General features: G+C 40.0%; 1 protein-coding gene across 1 annotated transcript in view; it reads right to left on the bottom strand.

The window, feature by feature from the left end:
• Positions 1–25,196, bottom strand: part of LOC129745127 (protein serrate-like) — a 140,439-nt gene that overhangs the window by 19,524 nt on the left and 95,719 nt on the right. Inside the window, exons 8-12 of the mRNA XM_055737993.1 lie at positions 13,831–13,964; positions 9,888–10,355; positions 6,034–6,147; positions 5,743–5,967; positions 5,255–5,382 (exon numbers count right to left, since the gene is read on the bottom strand). Of these exons, the coding sequence (XP_055593968.1) occupies positions 5,255–5,382; positions 5,743–5,967; positions 6,034–6,147; positions 9,888–10,355; positions 13,831–13,964 (1,069 nt within the window). The remainder of the gene's footprint in view (positions 1–5,254; positions 5,383–5,742; positions 5,968–6,033; positions 6,148–9,887; positions 10,356–13,830; positions 13,965–25,196) is intronic.

Raw genomic sequence — 25,196 nt, 5'->3', positions numbered from 1 at the left:
TACAGTTGTCCGTCATTCAGCCGCGGCGCAGTCTGTCATTCAGTCAGTCATCCATTCAAAGAGGCGGATGGACGGCCACGAGGAGTAGGAGGACGAGGGCCAAAGCTGAATCCGTTTGTTTGTTAGGTTGTCCGCATTTCTTCATGAAGGATCGCTGCGCAGATTTCTCTCTGAGCCCCAGTAGTGCCAAGTGCCACAGCCAGACGACCTAGCGCAAAACGTTCGTTGGTTGATGGCAGCAGGTTGAAGCACGGATACCTTCACGCGAGAACAGGTTTTCCACCGAATGGCGCGTTGTTGTTCTTCGAAAATATTTCAAGTCTCTTCGCTCTGCGATGCTGTTGGCCGATTGTGGCATTCTAAGGGACATTTTGAAACCGTTTAGCGATATTTTTATTCATGAGATTTGTGGTGTTTTGATTTCAATTACAAGTTGACTTGCCGCAAGAAATTATCTTCGCAATCGCGAAGGCTGACCGACGACGTTCGCAGGAAAATCGGACAAGATTGCTTTAGTTAGAAGATCTGATTATGTCACATCAGACCTGATCTTCCGAACATCTCAGCACCATGTTTCGATAACCTGATAAAAGACACTAACCTAAATTGTTTATAATTTTAAACTTGTCAGAAACGCTTAAAACCTCAAAGTTGTTTTGTTCTGATCATGAAAGGATCTAATTCTACATCGATTTGTGTCTTAAATCAAATTTTCTGTTAATTATGTGACAAAGAAAATGTATGTTAAAATTTTGTTTTTAAATATAAAAGCGCAAAATTTGAGAGTTAAATGAATAAAACATTGATTCCATTTTTTTAAAATTTAAGTTGGTAAAATGGGGTTTTAAATAGTGAAATTCCTGCTCTTGTTTTTGTTTAAACTTGCTCTACATTGTTCAAATACTCTTTAGCTAAAGTGTATCAAATGTGTTTATAATTGTGCCACAGTGAATTTAGAACTGTTGTGATTGGTAAATCGTTCAGGTTGTAGCGTTATAATTTAGTGTTTTAGCTTGTTCAATTTTGAGCGTGTAGTGATTGGGTTAATTCGAGCCAATATTCAGTGTTTAGAATTAAGAGTGTGGAATGTCAAACCCGCGCAAACAGAAAAGTAAACAAAACAAAACAACATCGTGACCAGGAAAGGCGCTGAGTTGTACGGCAATGTTCGTTTTAGTTCCAGTTTCGTGCCGTTCCGTTCATCTAAAATCTGTTGCCCGTAAAGGACTGGACCACTCCGTTTCAGCTGATTGCAGGTGAGCGAATAAAAGTCGGTTAGCACGAATCGGACGTTAACTATTCCCAACCAATGTGGTACAAAGAAGATGATGAAGAAACACGCACACTAATACAGAACTCGTTATTCAAGAAGTAAAAAGGTAAACAAAGCCTACGTAACTTGCCAGGATGTTTATGTATCCTAGGCGAGAATCGTAAACAGCAGTTGGCAATGATTTTTGTCTCTATAGTTTTCGCTGTTGGTTGTTTGTATGGAAATGCAACTGACGTCACGAATTGTCATGGTTTCAATGTTTACAAAAAAAAAAATACTAACACTTAGCACGGGATTTCCATCGCCACCTGAGATGTGTATACAGGTTGATTCCCAACTCCTAGAAAACGGTAGAGTTGAAGGCGACAATATCCTGCCACGGCGGGTCATGACCAATCCGAACAAAGCGGAAGGTAGAACCAGCTTACATGAATACCGACGGCCCGACAGGATGAGTGAAAAAATAGCTTTGCAGAAATTCTTGAGAAACAACGAACCAACGTTTGTTTTTCTATAGGGTCGTTGATTGGGATCTGGAATCGTTTCTTTTGGGAACCGATAAGCCGTCGAATGGTCGAGCCGGAACCAAGGTTGCCGAAATCACAGAAAAATCTTTATTATCACAAAATTTTGAGCAAAATATCGTCACAGAATCTGTGTCATAGATCACCGAATTCTTAGAATTTTCACAAAATTCACAGATCTTCTAAATTTTATACAGATTTCCAAAATTTTTAATTTTTAAAGCACTTTTGATTTTCTATTTCTGACTCCTATTCATAATATGAAAACAAGGTCATGTTGATTTACATAGCGTCACTGAAAATCGTCACAGAATTTTCGGTTAAAAAAATTCGAGATTTTTTTGTGTGTCAAAAACACAGAATTTATTTAGGCAACCTTGGCCGGAACAAATCCAGCCAGTAGCAGACGTCGGAGGTACTTCGGGTTATGATCATGCACCAGTGGAACAGTGCAGCCAGACAGGGTTGCCAGAATACCAGATATTCCTATGATACCTAAAGAAACCGAGCTGTGATATGATTGTTGTGTGTTTTGGATGTCACATTAGACTGAGTCGATTTGGAGTCATTTTGGAATTCCTCAAACCCTGGGGTCCAAAAAGCTTCATTTTAGTGCAAAACTCATCCATGATTTTTTGCAGAATTTTTAAGTAACGTTTACATGAGTAAATTTGATTTTTTAGGTTGGTATGGGAAAATCGAATATTTTGTACTAAAAAATCAACATAATTTTATTTCTTCTGTAGAACCGAGCTTGATGATGATTTTAGTGCTAATTTATTCAGTGCTAATCTAAAAGGAAATTTTCTGCTGAACAACTTTGTTAAAACCTTAACTTCGTATCTTATTAGGGAAAAAAGTTATCACCTGTTTAATAGGAGTATGTCTTTTGGCATTGATAAACAATGAATTCAATTGACATCACTGTTGAAGCCTCGCGAAGTATTGCATGAAAAGTAGTCATACAATACCTCTCTTGGCATCCAGCAGTGATGTCAACTGAATTTATTATTTTTCAATGTCAAATGACATTTCCCCATTCAACACCCAATAACTTTTTTACAGTTACAGTCTTCGACAAAGTTGTCTAGCGGAAAATTTCCTTTAAGAAATTTATAACTTGGCACAAAAACCATAAGCACCCACCATAATAGTTTTGGATCAAAAGGAAGCTTTAAAGACCCCAGGGTTTGAGAAACTAAGAAATTACCCCAAATCGACTCAGTCTAATGTCTGTCATTAAGGTACGAAACGGTCCCGTGAGAAATAAAGTAGAAATAAAGTAAAGTAGCTAGCCTAGGTTTTTAATGTGTCGTGTACTAGTAAAGAATTATAATAACTACAAGATTTGGGATTTGCGTATTTGTGTGTGCAATTGCAACGTTGGAAGGTATCTATGGCGTAAGTTGTTCTATTAAATTAAAAATAAATTATTTTTTCCAACCGAGTTTTAAGTTTTAGGAAATAAATCGAAAGTCACCGAGGACACATAAATGTCAACGACATCTAACTACAAGCGTTTTTATGCAACAGCAAATCTTTGGTTTTATAAACGCCATCAACAGAAAGTATTTTACAATATAAAGTATATAATTTTTTCGCTCATAAACTCACAGAAGTTAAGTTTTATGATTACATACCACTTTAGTTCTACGATAAACTTTATCGTTAAGGAAACTTTATTAAATTTTTCAATAATTGCATACCACATGGGCTTAGTTACTCAATTGCAGTATTTTTTTTCGGTTGCAAAAATATTGAACATGTTTGTCGATTTGTTGGCGGTTTTCCCAATCTTGCTTTTAAATCGGCCTTTTTATTTCTTCTTTTCTAACTACGATTTTTTTTAAATTTATCAAGAATAGGTATAAGTTGCAGACATAACTGTCAAAAGCTATTTTACTCCGAAAAAAACATGGACCAAAGATTTCAGACGCTACCAAAATGATCATTTTTACTGAATTTTTACGAAAAGTTGGTCCTTTTCCAGTTTTTCATGTTTTTCTTAGCTGTAGCTTATGGTATTTTGTCAGAAGAACATAAGAACTCAAAACTGATTTTAAATCTATTAACTATTCTTTTTTTAAGGTTCCTTATTTTGTTTAGATTTTCTTGCTTTAGAGATACAATGCTTTAGACAATTCTAGAATCCAATTTTTTTTTCGCTGAAAAATTCACAAATGTTGTTTTTTTTTAATTTCAAACAACTTGTGCTCATTATAAACCAACATCGGTTAAATTTTTTTACTAAAAAAACAATCCGACATCTTGATAAAATTTAAGGCTACATTTTTTTTGTTCAGAACAAAAAACTAAATGAAACTAAGTTTTTTGAGACTTCGAAAATGAAGATTTTTGGTAAAATGGACCATTTTCTCGTTTCAATTGATTTTTTTTCTGCTTCTCTTAGCTATAGCGAATGCCACGCGTATGTAAAAACAGGTGTCATCATTACGGAATCTTAACACAACATCTTTTTAATCATTTAGCAAACAAAAAAAACCAAAAGTGCGATTTTATTACAATTTCAGTGAATTCATTTCATTTCATTCGTTTGAAATTTTAAAAATCTTGAATGAGAGCTTCAAATTCAAAAGCAAATCAATAAAATCAAAATTGCAAAAGCTCCAGAGTTCAGAGCCACATTTCATAATTTTATTTCAGAATTAAGTTGGGATTTGGAAAAATTCTATTTCGATGACAATTCACAATGAGAAATGAATTACAGAATTGATAAAAAAAAAGCATGATATTTCTGAATAACAAATCAGAAAAATTTAACATAATATAAAAAAAAAGAATTTTAAAATCCTTTTTAAAACCAAAGCTATTATTAGCTCAAAAATTTAACTCAAATATAAGCGTTTTCAAACGCAAAATGGAATCATTAAATTTCTCTGTGGGAAGAAGATCTATCAAAATAAATAATTGAAAAATGTCTTTAAATTTTCTGCTATTCACAACAAGTGTGCTATTTTCATTTCATTAATGACATTTACAACGAGAGATTTTTCAATGAGCTCATAAGTCGATATTTTTTCAACTCCCAGGTGTACAAAATTCTAAAATCATCATTTTATCAAAAAAAAAACTCGCATGGAAAATGAAAGATTCGTTGATTGAAGTTTTATCAAAGGATATCGAAAAAAGTTATGTAGAAAATGGGTTAAAAAAGTTTACATTTCTTCTTTTAATTAATTTTATTAAGTTTAATGAGATCAATTTGATGGAGAAGAGGCAGTTTACAGCATCCCTCACCCCCTCACTATTCCAAAATGAACGTTTTTCTCACTAGCTATAAAAGTTCTTTTTACTTATTGATTTTTTTAAATTTGTAGAAACAAACCCCCCTCTCCCAAGAGCGATCTCTAGGACCGCGCCTGCACATGAGACTTCATCTTCCGAACATCTCACTTAGAAAATAAAAAAAAAAAATTTTAAAAGTAAATCAACTTACCTCACACAGCGTTCCCGAGTATCCGAGCGGGCAGATGCATTTGAAGTTCCCAATCAGATCGACACATTCGCCCCCATTCCGGCAGGGAACGTTGGCACACTCGTTAATATCGGTACTGCAGTCGCGACCTGGAGCAATAAAAATGAGAGAAAAAAAAACAAAAGAAAGTGTTTATCATCAAGATCAGTACAGATCGGTCCAACAAGGTGCCGCCGTTCCCCAAAACATGATTGATTCCTCAAAGCCCTCATTAACGCCTTCCAATTCAATAAATTGTTCAAATTGGAATCGAATCGTGCACGCAAGGCGCTGATCAATCAAGGTTGGTCTGCCAGGAGCTCCAACCTTGGACGCGACACGATCACGCCTCTGAATCGGCGTCTCAATCAATCACCAGCACTACCATCCCTTCCAGGTTGGAATGAATGATCCGCGGCAGGCACTAAACGGTGCTAAACGACACACGATTGATTTGCGATTGAACTTACCGGTATATCCGACGGCACAGGCGCAGTGGTAGTCGTTGACCCGATCGATGCAGGTGGCCCCATTTTTGCACTTGCCCACGCAGTCGTCCAAATTCTGGACACAGGTTGGACCACCCCAGCCCTCCAGGCAGCTACACTGGAACGAACCAGGCAGATTCCGGCAGGATTTGGCATTGATGCAGGGCCCTAGCCCGGAGGCTACGTTGGACTCACATTCGTCGACATCTGTCATGAAAAGATTAAAAAATTATTACGACCATTTTGAAAACGTTTGTAGTTTTAAGAACTTACCAATGCTGCAAGCTTCGCCGGTCCACTGGGGTGGACACTCGCAACGGAACCGACCAACCATATCGATGCAGGTTCCTCCGTTTTCGCAGGGACCCTCGGCACATTCGTCAATATCTGTTTGGGAAAAAAGGAAGAAAAACTCGGCATAAGACAAGGTAAATTTGATTGATCAATTACTGCCTCCCTTCCCTCGGCATCCTAAATCCTAAAGCTAAGGAACTTCCATGATCAGAATTAGGAGAGCTCGGGGCCGGAACAAACCGACTAATTACGGAGCCAAAACCGGCACGAATGGGTTTTCGAGCGCGCACCCCGATTTGTCACGCTCATCAATTGGTTCCCGATAATTTTACCCCCGATTCCCTAGGCTAGGCTAGGTTTTTTTATCGACACATTTTGGGTTGGGGATACGCAAAGTTTGATTTAAGACTCTGGCGGAGAAGCTGCTCAAAAGAAAACCCAAGCAATGGAGAGTTCTGCCTCCACCGCTCCTCCGTCTTCCAATACTTGGACTTGGAGCAGATAATGAATCGATCGAGCCAAGATTAGATCAAAGAAGGTGTCAGAAAGCCGATCAGCACTGGCCGTTGATGCTCGGTTAGGTGGTTGGATTTGGCTGGATTTTAGCGGCTTTATTCTAGAACGTTGGGGCGTCAAAAGCCGGGGATTATTTGCTGAAGAGATTGGGATTTGTTTTTTTTTGTTGTTGTTGAAGGTTTTGACAGACGGTTCCAGCAGCCAGTTTCGAGTATTGTGCCGAATAACTATTGTAAAATTCGTTAGCTGTAGTTCTAGAATGAATCTCTACCTAAATTTTTTATGCTTCCGAGCTTTGAGGTCAACGGAAAAGAAAGCATTGTGCCTCAAATGCGAGCCACGTTTTTCATCCAGACAAGAACCAGATTCATCAGTTTCCTCATGGATGACAGCTGTCAAGAAGTCATCAAAACGCACCACCAAACATCCTAATTTCTTTTGAATCACCAAATCCCACAAACCGAAACCTGATTAGCGGCACAACGCAACGGTCCCGATTGAGTTGTCCCCGTTCCTAGTGACATTAATGTGTACCTACTACGTATGTCTTCAAAAGAGCGATTTGTCACAACCGGTACCGAGAGCAAAGGAAAACGGCCATCATTAGTCATTTTCACCGGAGCAGCTCAAAAAGAGTGATCATTTCTCAAATATTTTGAATACTTCCTGCGGGGAGGCACGCATGGGACCCGGGAGGGACGAAAACGCCTTTCACCATCGCATCCATGAGAAAGCTAAACGATTAGCTTTGTTCCCATTTCTTTTTTCCTAAATGTTTGAACGGGTGGAACAACAACAAAAATTCTTTCTCCCACCAGTCCGGAGCCCATCGGCAATTGGATTCGGATTAAAAGGAGCTCAATTAGCAGTTGATGGGGTCTCAATGCCTGTGCGTGTGTGGTATTGTGCGTAATGAACGTACATACGATGATTAAAGAATTAAGCGCGGAAAAAACGCAATGCGTGCGTAGGCACAATTTTCCCGTATGTTTGGATAACGTGCCGCTATTGAGCCTACCCCCATTCTGATACCTAGAATAAAGGGAAATTGTGAACCATAGCTTCTCGGTAGTTCAACACAAATTAGAGTTTTCGGAAATTTCGTCGTAGTTTAACGATTGTTTGCCCTACACGAATGATGGAGTAAATCACCTTGTTTGGTCCTTCGAACCGGATCTTAGGCTGATCAAGTTGCCTTTACCTGAGTCTAAATCCTGTCCAATCGATCGTATCATTAAAGTTTCTAACAATTTTGAAAATTTTGATAATTTTGACAGTTTTGACATTTTCGAAAATTTTGACAATTTTGACGATTTTGACAATTTTGAAAATTTGACAATTTTGAAAATTTTGACAATTTTGAAAATTTAGAAAATTTTGAAAAATTAGAGAATTTTGAAAATTTTGAAAATTTTGAAAGTTTTAAAAATTTTGAAAATTTTGAAAATTTTGAAAATTTTTGAAAATTTTGAAAATTTTGAAAATTTTGAAAATTTTGAAAATTTTGAAAATTTTGAAAATTTTGAAAATTTTGAAAATTTTGAAAATTTTGAAAATTTTGATAATTTTGAAAATTTTGACAATTTTGACAAGTTTTAAAATTTTGAGAATATTGACAATTTTGACAATTTTGACAATTTTGACATTTTTGACAATTTTGTCAATTTTGACAATTTTGACAATTTTGTCAATTTTGACAATTTTGACAATTTTGACAATTTTTACAATTTTGACAATTTTGACAATTTTGACAATTTTGACAATTTTGAAAATTTTGAAAATTTTGACAATTTTGACAATTTTGACAATTTTGACAATTTTGACAATTTTGACAATTTTGACAATTTTGACAATTTTGACAATTTTGACAATTTTGACAATTTTGACAATTTTGACAATTTTGACAATTTTGACAATTTTGACAATTTTGACAATTTTGACAATTTTGACAATTTTGACAATTTTGACAATTTTGACAATTTTGACAATTTTGACAATTTTGACAATTTTGACAATTTTGACAATTTTGACAATTTTGACAATTTTGACAATTTTGACAATTTTGACAATTTTGACAATTTTGACAATTTTGACAATTTTGACAATTTTGACAATTTTGACAATTTTGACAATTTTGACAATTTTGACAATTTTGACAATTTTGACAATTTTGACAATTTTGACAATTTTGACAATTTTGACAATTTTGACAATTTTGACAATTTTGACAATTTTGACAATTTTGACAATTTTGACAATTTTGACAATTTTGACAATTTTGACAATTTTGACAATTTTGACAATTTTGACAATTTTGACAATTTTGACAATTTTGACAATTTTGACAATTTTGACAATTTTGACAATTTTGACAATTTTGACAATTTTGACAATTTTGACAATTTTGACAATTTTGACAATTTTGACAATTTTGACAATTTTGACAATTTTGACAATTTTGACAATTTTGACAATTTTGACAATTTTGACAATTTTGACAATTTTGACAATTTTGAAAATTTTGACAATTTTGATAATTTTGACAATTTTGACAATTTTGACAATTTTGACATTTTGACAATTTTGACAACTTTGACAACTTTGACAATTTTGACAATTTTGACAATTTTGACAATTTTGACAATTTTGACAATTTTGACAATTTTGACAATTTTGACTTTTTTGACAATTTTGACAATTTTGACAATTTTGACAATTTTGACAATTTTGACAATTTTGACAATTTTGACAATTTTGACAATTTTGACAATTTTGACAATTTTGACAATTTTGACAATTTTGACAATTTTGACAATTTTGACAATTTTGACAATTTTGACAATTTTGACAATTTTGACAATTTTGACAATTTTGACAATTTTGACAATTTTGACAATTTTGACAATTTTGACAATTTTGACAATTTCGACAATGTTGACAATGTTGACAATTTTGACAATGTTGACAACTTTGATAATTTCGACAATTTTGACAATTTTGACAATTTTGACCATTTTGACAATTTTGACCATTTTGACAATTTTGACAATTTTGACAATTTTGACAATTTTGACAATTTTGACAATTTTGACAATTTTGACAATTTTGACAATTTTGACAATTTTGACAATTTTGACAATTTTGACAATTTTGACAATTTGGACAATTTTGACAATTTTGACAATTTTGATAATTTTTGACAATTTTGACAATTTTGACGAATATTCTTAGAATTGGCGAATTTTCTTAGAATTATTTGAGTTTATGCAACGCAGATTTAGATCGTTGTTTTATACCAAAAAAACGAGAATTCTCACTTATTTCACAGGTCGGCCCGGTCCATCCGGGCGCGCAGCTGCACACAAAGTCCTTGATGGGTTGCGCGGACGGCACCAGCGGATGGCTTCTCCCCAGAGCCGACATCAGCTCCTTGGGGCTGCCGGAAATCGCGGAATCACTCCCGGCGGCACTTCGCCCAAAAGGTTTTCCCATCGAGCTCATGCCTCGCATCCCCCTCACAAACATCGGCAGCAGCGTCGTACTTTCGGAACGATCCTCGGAACTGGCACCATCTGCCGCGGCTGCCGAAGCGCCCGAACCAGACCCAGCGGTCAGGGTGCAGGTGCCCCCGTTCCGGCAGGGCTGCGGAGCACAGGGGTGTTCAACGATTTCACACCGTGTTCCGGATAGACCTTCGGCACAGGTGCACCGGTACTGATCCGGAGCGGTGTTCTCACAGGTTCCGCCGTGCATGCAGGGTTCGTGCGTTCCACAGTAGTTGAGATCTAAAAGGGGTGAAAGAAAAAAAAACAGTTGGGAAATCAAACAGTTGGTTAGAGACACTTGACCGGATTTAGGAAACAATTGCGAGAAGAAAAAACGAGTTACGACTTCAACTAACCTTGAACACGTGCTCAAAAACTATTCGAATAAAAAATAGATACACAAGTGCGCCTGTGATTAAAAACAATTATCGTTTTTGAGGGGTTGCGTATAAGGATATCGTTTTCCCACTCGAAAGAAGGTTCGCTCGCGCAATGTGTTCCATGAAGGGTGCGCGCATTTTTCCTGATAAAAGGGGTTGCGCACCCTTCTTGTTGCGATATCTTAACATCAATCCATTCCAAGCCACAGATGGGTGTGTGTTCTCAATTTCAAATAACAAAGGCAATAAAAAATGTTTGTTCTTATCCAGTAGGGCACCGGAAGGAGTTCATTGAATTTGAAGCAGATGACAGTTACAAGTGATGATCTCGGGGAGCTCGTGCGTAACCAGAGAGACAAGTGCTTGATCGGCAGTCGAACATTGTTCTTATCCGCGATTTAAGTGATTTTAGCACAGCTGTGTCGTGATTTTACAATTCTTACCGTAAATATACTTCATCTCAATTCTACAAGTCTACACTACAAACAATCAGCAGAAGTTGGCCAAAAATTTGCGCTTCCTAAGCCAATCCGTCTTTTTCCACCGGAAGACCAAATCGAAACAAACAATTAGCAGCAGCAGCCTTAAATCTGTGCTTCCTAGAGCAATCCGTATTTTTCCACCGGCTAGCAAAATCAAAACAAACAATCAGCAGAAGCTGTCTTAAACATCTGCGCTTCCTAAGCCAAACGGTCTTTTTACACCAGAAGGTAAAATCACAACAAACAATCAGCAGCAGCAGCCTTCAAAATATGTGCTCCCTGTGTCAATCCGTCTTTCTACCAGAGACTCAATCATAAACTTTTTTTTTTCGTAGCAGCAGCCTTGAAAATCTGCGCTCCCTGTGCCAATCCGTCTTTCTACCGGAAGGCGAATTAAAAATATTTTTTGTAGCAGCATTATTGACAATCTGCGCTACCTGTGTTAATCCGTCTTTCAACAGGAGGCCGAATCAGAAACAAACAATTCGGCCAAAAAATTCGGAATCAGAGCCAAATCAAAACAAACAATCAGCAGCAGCAACCTTTAAAATCTGCGCTTCCTAGGCCAATCCGTCTTTTTCCACTAGAAGGCCAAATCACAACAAACAATCATCAGCCTTAAAAATCTGCACCTAGACCAAATCACCACACACAATCAGAAGCAGCAGCCTTAAAAATCTGCGCTCCTTGTGCCAATCCGTCTTTCTACCGGAGGCCGAATCAGACACACATTTTTCGTTGCAGCTGCATTGACAATCTGCGCTTTCTGTCCTTGTTCGTGACAGCAGCCTTAAAATCTACGCTTTCTGGGTCAATCCGTCTTTCTACCAGAGGCCGAATCAAAAACATTCTTTTTTGTAGCAGCAGCCTTGAAAATCTGCGCTCCTGTGTCAATCCGTCTTTCTACCGGAGAACACAGAAACAAATTTTTCATCGGAATCCTTTTTCAACTAGTTTTCATACTAATTGAAAAAAAAGTCATTAAAAAAAAGGTGTGGATAATTTTTCGAAGAGATGATAAACGGAAGCACACATCATAAACCACAAAAAAGGACCCAAACAACGGAACCCTTTTCCAGACTTAACCAAGCGGGGGTCATCGAAGGGCATCGTTCATCCGTTGGAATTAAAAATTTCACCGGAAATGCTTTTCCAAACAAAGACGACGACGGCGAACCTGGCCCGATCGATCCATACGAAACGAGTGCAGCGGGCAATAAATCGAATGAGTCTCTCGCAACGCAACCAGTAACAACATAACAAACGGCAGCAGCAGCAACAACGGGGGCTTTATAAATCGAATATGATGATGATGATGCTATTGATGATTACCCGCTGGAAGTTCGATAATAACGTTCGAACGAAGCAACAAAAAAAAGGTATCTTGGAGCAGGGTTGAGGGCGTCTGAGCCAGGCCAGCTTAATTTCCTTCCCCGTTTTTGTATCGGCCCGGAATCTTTCGAAATTACTTCCAATAATGGATTGATTTGGTGGAAGGCGCACTGTAGTAGGCTGTGGCGGACCAAAACCGATATTTTTTCCTATAAGGTTGTTGTTGATTTAGATCTCTCATTTTGTGTTTGTGTGTGTTGCATTTAAAGAAAAAAAATCTCCGTTTAAGGTGGAATTAAAGTTTATTGTTCCTTCGGCTTGGAGCTATTGCTTTCGTCGTTAATGGCCAACGCCATCCTGTCACCGCCTGCTTTGGATGAAACATGGATATGTTGTTGTGAGTGAAAGGGTTCACAACTGTCAAAATCTGGATTCAAAGCCGATGTAAGTGACACCCACCACATTACGGACCCCATCAGTCAGGGTTAGAACAGCCGCGCCGCTCGCTGGGGTGACTGAATTTCTTCCAAGGGATCATTTACACGCCTCGAGGCCCGGTCCTGTTCTTGTCAGTCAGTGAGGTACTGAACCGAAAAATTTAACCGACCGGTGTGTGTCGGTTCAACAAAAAGGAAGAAACCTTTGTTGGGGTAGGGTTGACAACACTCAAAATGCGGGTGCCCGAGATTTATGCACCCTGTAAGATGATACCCCAGACAGAGTCAGCCGTAAGTGCCAAAAACGAACACTTGCGCGTCCAAAGTGAGTGACGTTGCGCATCAGGCTGAAACGGACGGACGGACAATCGACCGGGCGGTGACAAAACGTCCGTCAGAATCCCGAAGGGGTGCTGCTGCTCTACAAAAAAAAAGGGTTAGCATCGATCACATCTCCCTTTCGTTTACCCGCAAAACTTCGAGAGAAACAGCCATTAATGGGATCAGCCATAAATCTTCCCCGTGGCCCTCGTTCGACCGGGGTACGGAACAATAACGACTCGATAACTCTTGCGCACCCCTCGTCGGATATTGTTTGCCTTCGAGAGTCAATTTTACCGTCGAAATAATAAAAAAAATGGTACGGAAAACCGATCCGATCAACTCTCATTAATCGATTTATCGCACACAAAGACGAAATTACCGGGAGATTTCTTTAATCACTCAATTCCCCCGTGCCTCGGGTACCTCCTCAATACAGTTTTCTCACAACCAAACAAAGCGTGAGCTTTTGCGCTACCACCGTACGCTCTTGATCAAAACTCAACCAATTTCTCAGCTTAATGAGTTTGGGCGATTATTGAATCATAAGCCGAAAATGGGGACCGCACCAAAAAAATACGGAACCGCCCGAAAACTTCGCTAAGCCCCCAATTGATCGTGATAAGGCGTAATTGAAGTTCGTTCATTTGTTCGCTCATTGTTTTCAATCGCTCGCTAATTCCCCCTTGTTTAATCCCCCCTGTAATCGGCGGACTAATTATTATCGTTAGCGAGCGATAGGTTTTCGGTTGTTTCGACTTACCTTGATCGCACAGAATCCCGCCCCAGTTGGTATCACAGATGCACTGCCAGGCGCTGCCGTTGCAGGAACCGTGCCGGCAGCCCGGATAGACCATGCACTCGTTGCACAGCGGACCCCGCCAGCCGGGTCGACATCTGAAAAAAGAAAGAAAACGAAAATCGATTAATGGTGAGACAGTTTCGATGATTTTTTCATAAAGAACTATTGAAGAGATTATGAAGTCCGAATGAAACTTGTTTATGGTTGCCAATAAGCCACCAATAGATTTTCCGGTCGACCTCGCTCAACTTACAACTACACCACTGCAAGTTCGATTGTTCGAGTTGACCTTACTTAGTCGACTTAGTTGGGGAAAAAGTCGAGAAAGGAACAAACCTATTCAAAACACTGTCTAGTCGACTAATTTGGTCGATATTAATCAACCTACCGTGGAAAAGGTCGAGAAACTTACATCACTACTTCGAATGCAGTTTTTCTTTATTTTTGTTGTGAGAAACAAGCTTTTCTGTCGTTTCTTACGTGACAGTTCATTAAAATGCCTTTAATTCTTAGAAACAAAAGGAATGATCGAATTTGCGTGTAAGTTTTAATTTTTCATAATTAACATATGAGAGGTTTAATGACTAATCAGCCTGCGCAGTCTGATGAAACTCCAGCTTTTCGTTTTTCCACCTTCGGATGACTAGAAATATTTTGTTATAGTTCACTGACTTCCCAAATTTTAAACTAAAACTAATCATATCGCGCGCAGAACCACTTGTTTGAGGCTTAAAGACTTTGTCTATCTCGGCTCACTGGTGACCGCTGACAATAACACCAACCGTGAGATCCGGCGACGAGCTGATCAGCTGAGGTCGTGCCTACTTTGAACTCCACAAGCAACTGCGGTCGAGAAGACTTAGCCCACGCACGAAGTGTAACCTGTACATGACGCTCATTAGACCGGTTGTCCTTTACGGGCACGAGACATGGATATAGCTCGAGGAGGGCCTGCGTACACTCGGAGTATTCGAGCGACGAGTGTTAAGAACCATTGATTTACTGGCAAATTCTTAAAACACAGTTAAAAGTTTTGTGATGCTGCTGTCAGGTTTAAGCATCGAGTGATGTGAGAAATAGAATTTAGGGGCGCCCATGGTTGAATTTATCTCTTTTACCTTTTTCATATGCCCAGTCTTCAGATACTCTGTCACGAAAATGCCATAATCATGCCGTAGCTGCTCGTTTTTTGCAAATCTTTTCTCTAGTTACAGAAACCTGTCCAAAGCCATGCTTTTAGATTCGCCCAATTGTTCAATGTACGCTTTTTGTCTGTGTAAAATTTGCGATCATAGTAAGCACTGCTTGCTACGGCCGAATTTCCTCGATGTATAGAGGTATGATGTCTTCGTTATCATATCTCGCAGGCTTTGCTTCAACATACATTGGTTGTGTGACGAGCTTTCAAATAACTGTTGCACAAAGAGAAGCGTTTGATTAGCTTGATTTTCTGGTCGATGGATTTCGCATTGATTCGGTTGCAGCTCGTAATTGGGCGGCGTTGTTCCCGATGCAGCCGATTCCCACTCTCTGCGTGATTTCGAATCGAGTTTGTTGGCCGTTAAGTGAACAAGTATTGCATCCCAGGATTCGACGGGCTGTTCTAAGATGAGGAGACATCTCAAATGTTTGAGGGCCGATCAAACAAGTCGCGTAAAGCAGCAGAAGATTCCATCTTCACTGGCTTCAGATTGAAAAGCTCTCGCGTGTGTTTTTGTATGACAAGCTTCGGATTACTATACCGTTGCTTTGGTTGTCGGTAAAAAATCACGAGACCCAACGACCTACCACGCAGCGAAAATTCTGGGTACTCAAACTTCTGGATCGTGGGTTGGGCGGTGAATCAATGAGTTGTACTTATCGATCCACTCCGTCCGGTTTTCTCCGACACCACTGAAGATGTAGGAAGCCTCTCCGAATTTCGGCAAAAAGATGAGGGCCCTTCATTCGATTTCTTGGCTTTAATAGTCTTCTCAAACATAGCGAGGCCACAGATGTATTTGAGATCGACTCCGGTATGGTTTGCTCTTTCCTCAGACATCCACTGCTCAAGTATACTTTTGGTTGTGTCGTAGGCTTTGGAGCAGTCTTTGAGCATATCTCTTCTGGTTTCAAAAAGGTTAATATTGGGCTGCTACTGTCTCTATCCGCCTTGCCAGGTAAATTTTTTGACGTTTCGGAGTTAGCACAAATGTATGGCCGTTTTCAAAAGCTTTCCAAAAGCTCCCTAACTAATCGAAACTTTTCTATGGAGGACATGGTGTCGCTAGTGTTTGCTTAATAACTCCCATAATTTGCGTGATTTTTGTTACAGCATGGTTACGTTGCATAATGGTCCGGTCGAGATCCGTTTGAAGAACGGCGTAAACAGGCTGCTCGGCTGTCGTCTGTACTCCATCTTGTCCATCGATGGCCACGGGTGCTAACTCTTCTGGATCCATCCCTGTCAAAAAAGAAACAACATTTACCATCGCTTAATTTTCTCTGTTCTATCTATTTACTTTCGAAAGTTCACTTTCTTCTCTGGCTCCGGAAAGCCTGAGGAAACAAACTAAGCTTTTGATGTTTCCGACCCTAGTGTTGGAAAGGTTTATGAAAAAAAACGTCCTACGCGTCGTTCTATCCTTCAACCTTAGTGATAGTTTTTCGTTTTTTATATTCTGAAAAATTCTGAAATCTTCGCAAATATTACCTTCGATAGCTCTCCGAATACGGTTCGACTAGGAGCAGAAAAGGTAACTTTTAATCACACGCTGCCTCGTTCGGTATGAAAAAGGTACCTAAATACGTCTGCTTCGTTCGGAACTCGCGAAAAAAATGATTTCGTGGCTTCGCTGTCGTTGACTGACAGTTGGTCCGAGCGCACGGTATAAATATATAAGGTAGGCTACTAACACGAGTAAACAACTCGTTTGAATGTAAACAAGTGACGTCATTACTATCTGCCTATAGCGTGCCAGGCAAAAAGTTTTGCGCGCGTAAGATAATGCTGCATACACCGAGGATCACTAGATGGATAGTAATGACGACACTATCGGGAAGATATCACCTTATTATATTGTACACCGTGGTCCGAGCGTATCAGATTGCAGTACTAGATCAATAATATACACTGAGCAAAATGCTACGATGAAAATTACATGAAGTTTGTTTATTTACATTTTTTTATACTCAACATAGAAAAACCGAATATTATAACAAAGTTTCATTCTTTGTATTTGCTGACTCCCAAATTACGATTAGATTGCAAAACTTTCGTAACAAATTTCGTACTGGTTTTAGTTGAAAAAGCGCACCAATGTTCGATTCAAAGAGAATCATCTGCCACGATATAACCCAAGAAATAGTTACAATGCAGCGTTCGTCCGTTTCACAAATCGAGAAAAATCAATTTTCTGACGCATAACTTCCATAGGTGACCACCATCCTAGAGCAGCCATCCATAAGTGCATACCGTTTTATCCATTGTTTATGTTTGATTGTTTACCCGATTATAGCGGGGGCTTGCATCCATCAGGTCACATTTGACAAACAAAAGAGCGGGCTCACTCTCTAAGCCCTCAGCGCCCAACAACAAAAACAGTGAAAAGCCGCTCAAATAGCGCTTGCATCTTCGGGTGTTGTTTACTCGCACCGAAATCCGAAAACAAAAAACCGCAACACGTACCTTTGTAGGCCTACGTCACCCTCGCTGGACACTTGAACGTTCAACAGTGCATGTTCGCTAGTGTATGTGTGTGTGTGCCATTGGTAAACAGCAAACAAAAAGCGCCGCTCGGGCTGCCCGTTTGTTGTCAAATCGAGCGTCATCGATCTCCGATGTGTCAAGACAAGACAAAAAAAAGCGCTCACTCGCCTACTTTGTGCGGTCGATTGCCTTCCGTGGGGTCTGTTCGAAGCTCTTAGGAATTTCAAGGTTTTTCCAGCGTTCGTTCGGTTCCAAATTCCCGAACCCACAGTATCCAGAGGCGCCCCGGATGCTTCCCTTCCAAACTAATTGAAAGTTAATGGTAAATTACATACCGCGGGGTAATCAAATCTATTAGATAGGAACTTCTTCGTCGTTCCCGGTCCCGGTCTGTTCGGGGGCCCAAGTTTTGAAGAGTCATCTTTCTCCTCCTCCCGGTCGCAGCAACCGAATTCGGCTGTCGGTTGGGGTGAATATCAATCGAAAAAGTTGAAAATCTGGCGCGAGGGTGTGCGAGCGAGCAATATGGAGCGCGGTGCCGTTGCTTGGCCCCCGCGAGAGAGTGATTGAGAGTGCCCAAAACTCTAGACAAAAAACAGGTTCTAGTAGAGTGGATATTCGTTCTCGATGGAGTCGATTTGAGACCCCACGGTCCGGAAAAAAGGCAGCAACCGAAACTGTGTGGTGAGAAGCACGGTTTTTTTTTTCGAGAATCAAAATAATAGCAGAGAGTTGAACCCGGAATGGATGAAACAAAGCAACAACAAAAAAAAACAGAACGATAATGACCTTAACTAATGATAAACAGTAGGCTGCGTAGGTTAAGAGCCGATAGACCGGGTTAAGGTGGCCAAAAGGGAGAAGGAAGAATAGCGGGATGTTACCGGGCTACTATGATGGGTGTTGTGTGCGTCAGGTATTAAGCGATCTTCTTCTCTCTGGGAGGTGTAAGGTTAGAATATAGTTTCTTTTCTCAAATTGAATGAAATTAGAACAATGTTAGGTCACATGGAGAGGCGGTTAACCGGCACTCCGGGGACCTCAACGAATTGAAAGAATTGACACTGATAGGTTTGGGAGCCTGGGGTTTTCAGATTCGAAATTATTCTAGAACTAAAAGTGTTGGTCTTTTCGGAAAAGTTCATCAAAAACGACCATTTTTGTCTGCTTACTTCCCGTTTGTTGTATTAAAATTTGCGAAAGGCATTCTTTCTTTCTAAGAAAGAGAACTATTAACATGGTAAAATTTTTGCGAATTGAATCGTGAACGCACGTGAGGTAGCTGATGACAACTTTATTGAAGTCAACACACATTCTCCTAGAATGAAAAAAAAACATCGAGCTAAGTCGATAAGTAAGCATCAGGCAACTCTACCTTTCAATAAGGAAAGTAAAAAGATGAAAATCGAACACCAGTTATTTTCGGTGAACTTTTGTTTGAGAACCACCTACGCTGCTTCAAACGATTGGGATAATTAATTTCAACTCGGTCGATTATGCACATTATAAATGCTGTGGTTCGTTCCAGACATGCCACGAATTCTAGGCCTGTCTGTCGTTACCTCACCCCAACACTTCCCCCTTCAGACCGCCCGATCAGGTATTCAAATTTTCTTCACAGGAAGAATCTCTCCTATTTCGACGATTCAAAACAACAACAAAGCAGAGAAGAGGGAAAAAACAAAGCAACCCACAACAAGAGCCCACTGAGGTGTCCGGTCAGCGTCAGGCAAAACATCAGTTCACCTCTTGGGTTGCCACGGGAGACACGTTTTTCACCTCATTAATTCGCAGAAATAGAAAACACACCACTGACTTCGGGATCGACAAACAGTGTTGCCTCGATCGAACGAAAGGGCCGATCTTCGGCTTCAGCAGCAGTGTGCTAAAGTGACGACTGGGGTCCGTTAACAATCCGATCGGACGGAACACAAAACGAAGACGTGCCACAAATCTTAACAAACTTCAACTGGAAGCAGCACACCAGAGAGAGATTGAGAAGAGACCCGACGTCGCGCGGTAAGGGAAGAGGTAAACATTCTTCTGAAGACAATTAAACTAGTTAAAGCCATGTCTATCAACCATTGGAAACGCTGCGGTGCGGAATGGCGACGCTGCGCACCCAGCAGTGCGACGACTTTTCATTGGACCGGGAACAAACGGAAAGCAATAAGATGCAAATTTTTTACCACTTTCCTCCTAATCACTCGGCCAGTCGAGAAGAGTGAACATTAGACCGCTGCAAGCTTTGTATGGAAACTTCAAATTCTTAAATTTTTACACCTCCCATAACATTTTTTGGTTTGTTTTGCTGCCAGAAATAGCAATAATTTTTTTTTAAACGATCCATCCAGTCCTGAATTAGCGCAACGAGTTTTAATTTTGTATGGAAATTTGTATGGGAAAACAAAATTTTTCATTCAAAAATCGCCAGAGATTTTCTGAAAGTTCCAAAAAATATAACTTTGGAAGAAAAATGATCCTTGATTCTTGCAGTACATTTCTTGCGAACAAAGCACAAACCTAAATTGTAACTCAGAAAAGATATTCAATGTTATATAAAATTTTTGTTTTAAAAATTAATTAGTTTAATTATATCGTTTTTGACTGCTTGTTTGAAAGCTGTGTAACAGTAGAATGGAAATAAAAAATCTCAAAAAACTGCTTTGCATTGCTATAGAATTTATTGATTAATATAACCTTTGCCATAACATTTCATGAAATTATTAACAGCTCTAGCAAGCAAAGTCTGCCATTTTTTAATATTTTTCAATGGATTCAGATTTTTTATTTTGAAATTGTTATAACTTTTTCCATGAAATTCTTAGCTGCTTGTCATGTTAGCAAAAAATGAAGCTTAAGAATAGTCAAAACCAAAAATTAAAGACCGACTTCATTTCAAATTTATTTGAATTTTCTGGATGATTTAAGGTGCAAAAATTTCTTCTTCCATATAAATTTCCATACAAAATTGAAACGCGTTGCGCTTACTCAGGAATCAACCAAATCATCTCAAATTTTACACTGATGCTTGGGGACCCAAAAGGCATCGAAAAAACATATGGGAGCAAAAAGTCATTTCTTGCAGCGGTCTAGTGAACATCGTCTGGCTATTTCATACATTTTTGAACAATTGAGATTGCGGAGTCTTCCCGGTAGAATCGGCGCTGTCAGGTCGACGTGCATTCACGTAATGACCTCAATCGACTATGATGGGCGAAAGGTCACGCGGCAAACAGCAACAACAGGAAACCAGGTGTCACCACCACACTGCTGCAATCCTAGGAATCCTGAAGCCGAAGAAACACCGTGAAGGGTAAACTAATTAAGGTATTTTGCCATTTGGTTCCGCCGACCGCTGCTTAAATACGGAGAGCATTGTAACACGATCAATTTTCTCGCTTCCCATTTTGGGTTCGCAAAAGATCGGTACCAGGCCATAACCTACTCTTCCTCCGGCCAAAATCGGCGAAGGAAGCCTAAACACCGATTGAGTCGGTCCGATTGCGCCGATTCCAGCCACGCTATGGGCAGGTATAGCCTATTTGGTGTTTCTTTTAATTAACTGCGTGATTTTAATTGTGAATGTTTTATTTCGACAATTTCTCAGAAGAGGCACCCGGTTCCAGCTGGATCCCGTTTGAGGAGGAGATGTGCTGGGCGCGCGCGAAAAAAACGAGTCGGCAAACGTTGGAGATGCCAATTTAGCGATTGGGGGCTCCGCACAGCAAAACACATCCCGACCAACTGAGGACTGAGGACCACTTGGGCCATTCCGGGATCCGTACGATCGAACGACCGACAATAGGGTCTCTCGCACACAACACGAAGAGGAAGAATCCAGCAACGGGTAACAAACCGACGAAATAAAAAACAAGGTGAACAAATGAAATATGGTTGTTGGGCGAATTGTTGTGCAACAAGACGATGTAGCCGTTTACGACTCGGCGGAGGCTGTGTTTCCACAACCTCCCGACAATCGTAATCGAGAGAGAGGTAGGAAAAGAAAAACGGTGTGGTGGCATACCAATTCGAAAACCGATCGAACGGTAGGCAATTTAAATTGTTCGATTAATTAAGATTCTACGGGAAAAAGGTTGTTTCGAAGTTTTCCCCCTTGTCTAAGATTTCCTCAACCTTCGTTTCGTTACATTTCGGAACTCGGAAATGCGAGCCGACCTACCGACCGACCTTAAGCAGTAGAAAACTACTCCGGGTGCTAGTTTTAATTATTTCCCAACCCAAATGGCGCTCGATTGTTTGAGGGCGAGAATCGTGATGAGGAGTTTTCAGCCCAGCGTCGGAATTGTTCTGACATTTTGATTTCTTTCTAATAACGAATTACCGGGTTTTATTGCGAAACAACCTTTTCCGAGTACCTCACACCTGTCATCTCACTTGTTTAAGTATTCGTGTTTAAGATCATGAAAATAGAGTGGAGTGGAGTAGAGTAGAGTAGATTAGATTAGAGTAGAGTAGAGTAGAGTAGAGTAGAGTAGAGTAGAGTACAGTAGAGTAGAGTAGAGTAGAGTAGAGTAGAGTAGAGTAGAGTAGAGTAGAGAAGAGAAAAGTAGCGTAGAGTAGAGTAGAGTAGAGTAGAGAAGAGTAAAGTAGCATAGCGTAGAGTAGAGTAGAGTAGAGAGGAGTAGAGTAGATTGTAGTAGAGTAGAGTAGAGAAGAGTGGGGTAGAGAAAAGTGGGGTAGAGTAGAGTAAAGTAAAGCACAGTAGAGTAGAGTAGCGTAGCTTAGAGTAGAGTAGAGTCGAGTAGAGTAAAGTAGAGTAGGGTAGAGTAGAATAGAGTAGAGAAAAGTAGAGAAGAGTAGAGTAGAGTAGAGTAGAGTAGAGTAGAATACAGTAGAGTAGAGTAGAGTAGAGTAGAGTAGAGTAAAGTAGAGTAGAGTAGAGAAGAGTAAAGTAGCATAGCGTAGAGTAGAGTAGAGTAGAGAAGAGTAGAGAAGAGTGGGGTAGAGAAAAGTGGTGTAGAGTAGAGTAAAGTAGACACAGTAGAGTAGAGTAGAGTAGAGTAGCGTAGCTTAGAGTAGAGTAGAGTAGAATAGAGTAGAGTAGAGTAGACTCGAGTAGAGTAAAGTTGAGTAGAGTAGAGAAGAGCAAAGTAGAGTAGCGTATCGTAGAGAAGAGTAGAGTAGAGAAAAGAAGAGTAGAGAAGAGAAGAGTAAAGTAGAGTAGAGTAGCATAGCGTAGAGTAGAGTAGAGCAGAGTAGAGTAAAGTAGAGCAGAGTAGAGTAAATTGTAGTAGAGTCGAGTAGAAAAGAGTGAGGTAGAGAAGAGTGGGGTAGGGTAGAGTAGAGTAGAGCGCCGTAGAGTAGAGTAGAGTAGAGTAGAGAAGAGTAGAGTAAAGTAGAGTAGAGTAGAGTAGAGTAGAGTAGAGTAGAGCAGAGTAGGGTAGAATAGCGTGCAGTAGAGAAGAGTAGAGAAGAGTAGAGTAGAGTAGAGCAGAGTAGCGTGGAGTTGAGAAGAGTAGAGAAAAATGGGGTAGAGTAGAGTAGAGTAGAGCATCGTAGAGTAGAGTAGAGTAGAGTAGAATCGAGAAGATTTGAGTAGAGTAGACTAGAGTAGAGTAGAGAAGAGTTGAGTAGAGTATAGTAGAGTAGAGTAGAGTAGAGTAGAGGAGAGAAGAGTAGAGAAGAGTAGAGTAGAGTAGAGTAGAGAAGAGTAGAGTAGAGAAGAGTAGAGTAGAAAAATTTAGAGAAAAGTATAGTAGATTCCGAGTAGCGTAGACTAGGTAGAAACAGGTAAACTAGTATACAATAGGACAAGATTAAGTATGGTAGGACATGGTAAGGTATAATAGCGTAGGGTAGGTTGGTTAGTACAGGAGAACGTAGAGTAGAGTTGAGTCAAGCGTAGTAGTCTTTAGTAGCTTCCCCCCAAAGATTTTTTTTTTGTTTACTCAAGTATGTACTGAGGTATCGTAAGAACTTTTTATACCTTGCGATTAATTTTTTCAATCCTGTACATTGCTCAGAAGAAATATCTAAGCACAACACGACTCAACGTAAAGGAATTTTTACCTTAAAACGATATTTGTTTTCTCGAGGTTTTTCGCCACAAAACATCGCCTGTTTCTGAAAAATATTTGAAGCAATTTTCGGATACATCATCGAATTCAATCCAAACCCCCAAAATACTCCAGATATTGGCATTCGGGGATCAGAGCGAGGAAGGAAGTTGATTTATCGGAATTGTCTGGTCAGCAGCTGCCGTGGAATGTCGTGAAACCATAGAAGAATTTATTCAAATCCAAATCCTTACCGGAATGGGTAGGTAGGTAAAGCAGATAACAACAAAGCACAAAGCCGACCCGCGCGCTGGCTATTGTTTGTGTTGCCCGGCAACCAACCGCCAGTGATCGGTTCGATTTCGCACGCGCTCGTATGTTCCACTCGAGTTAACCAGTGCGCGAACGAGACGATTGCGGTAATAATGACTTGTCAAATATTGACGCACCGTTCGTCCCTTTTGAACGACAGAAAAATAGTTGGTGGCTTCCTCTCCTCTTATCGGTACCGATAGAGAAGTTATTGAAACAAAACGTAGCAACCATTGCTAGTGTGGTCACTTCTATCATCACGCGAAATTCCAAACCGCAAAACAAACAGTCCATTACTCACTAACCGTGAGTAGGTATGGCTTCGAACCATCTCTGAACCAATCGAACATCTTCAGGCCACCACCGCCTAGTAGAAAAGAATGCATTCACTTTCCTTTTGTTACCCATCCCGAGTTCCCGAGTCTTCGCTCGTACCTACAAGTGTAATGGACCGGTTGGCCCCTGGAATCCCGAAAGAGCACCTCGGCACTCGGCGAAGATTTATTGCCGAGGTAATTTTTCCCAACAACAATGTTTTACTCGTTCAATTATGTATGATTAAGTGTTGCTTTATTATTAATTTTTTAACATTCTCTCCTTGCCCGGCCATTCGCAGTCTTTCGCTTCTTTGAAGCTTCGAGCTCAAGTACCGGCCACAAAGACACTTTTCTTCTCTCCCAAACGGCAACACGAGATAAGCATCTCCCGGGCCGGGATCTCAAAGCGTCTTGCCCATTTCTCAATCCCTGGGGAACTTCTTAAATCGTCGTCTTCGTCGTCGATCGGAAAAGGCGAAACCACTTTCGACTCTTCGGTAGTCATCCGATGACGATTCGATAAACCATACATTTATCTTACAATTGTTAGAAGTTATTGTTTCGCTGTTCACACAAATCTTCGGCTAATGGTTAATCGGTTGAGGAGAGTCCTAGAACCGAATGTCCAAATGGTTGTTTTCCGTTCGTTTGTCTCCTTGTTCGGCGCGGGGCGCAGAAGTGGTTCAGGACAGCGTCGAATGTCATGTTAAATGTCAAAACTTTCCTCCTAGAGAGCGTTGCTTTGCTATTGAGTTTGATAATGTTCCTATGCTACGGGGCTTTGATGGCCGTTTTCCTGTCACAAAACTGGCACGACTTGCACGAATATCGTTCCCTTTTGCGAGACTAGATACAGCATAAAAAGTTTATCTTCAAGGCAGTTTCGGTTGATTCCAATAAATCGCTGCCAAAATTTTGAAGCACGAAGAAACCTGAAGAGATCAATGCTACTTTTACCGGGTCAATCTTAAAGGGAACATTATCACAGTA

Source organism: Uranotaenia lowii, chromosome 1, assembly GCF_029784155.1.
Source record: "Uranotaenia lowii strain MFRU-FL chromosome 1, ASM2978415v1, whole genome shotgun sequence".
In the NCBI taxonomy this organism is placed as follows: Eukaryota; Metazoa; Arthropoda; class Insecta; order Diptera; family Culicidae; genus Uranotaenia; species Uranotaenia lowii.
The sequence above is the reverse complement of the archived record's forward strand: the minus strand, read 5'-3'. Positions and strand labels throughout refer to the sequence as shown.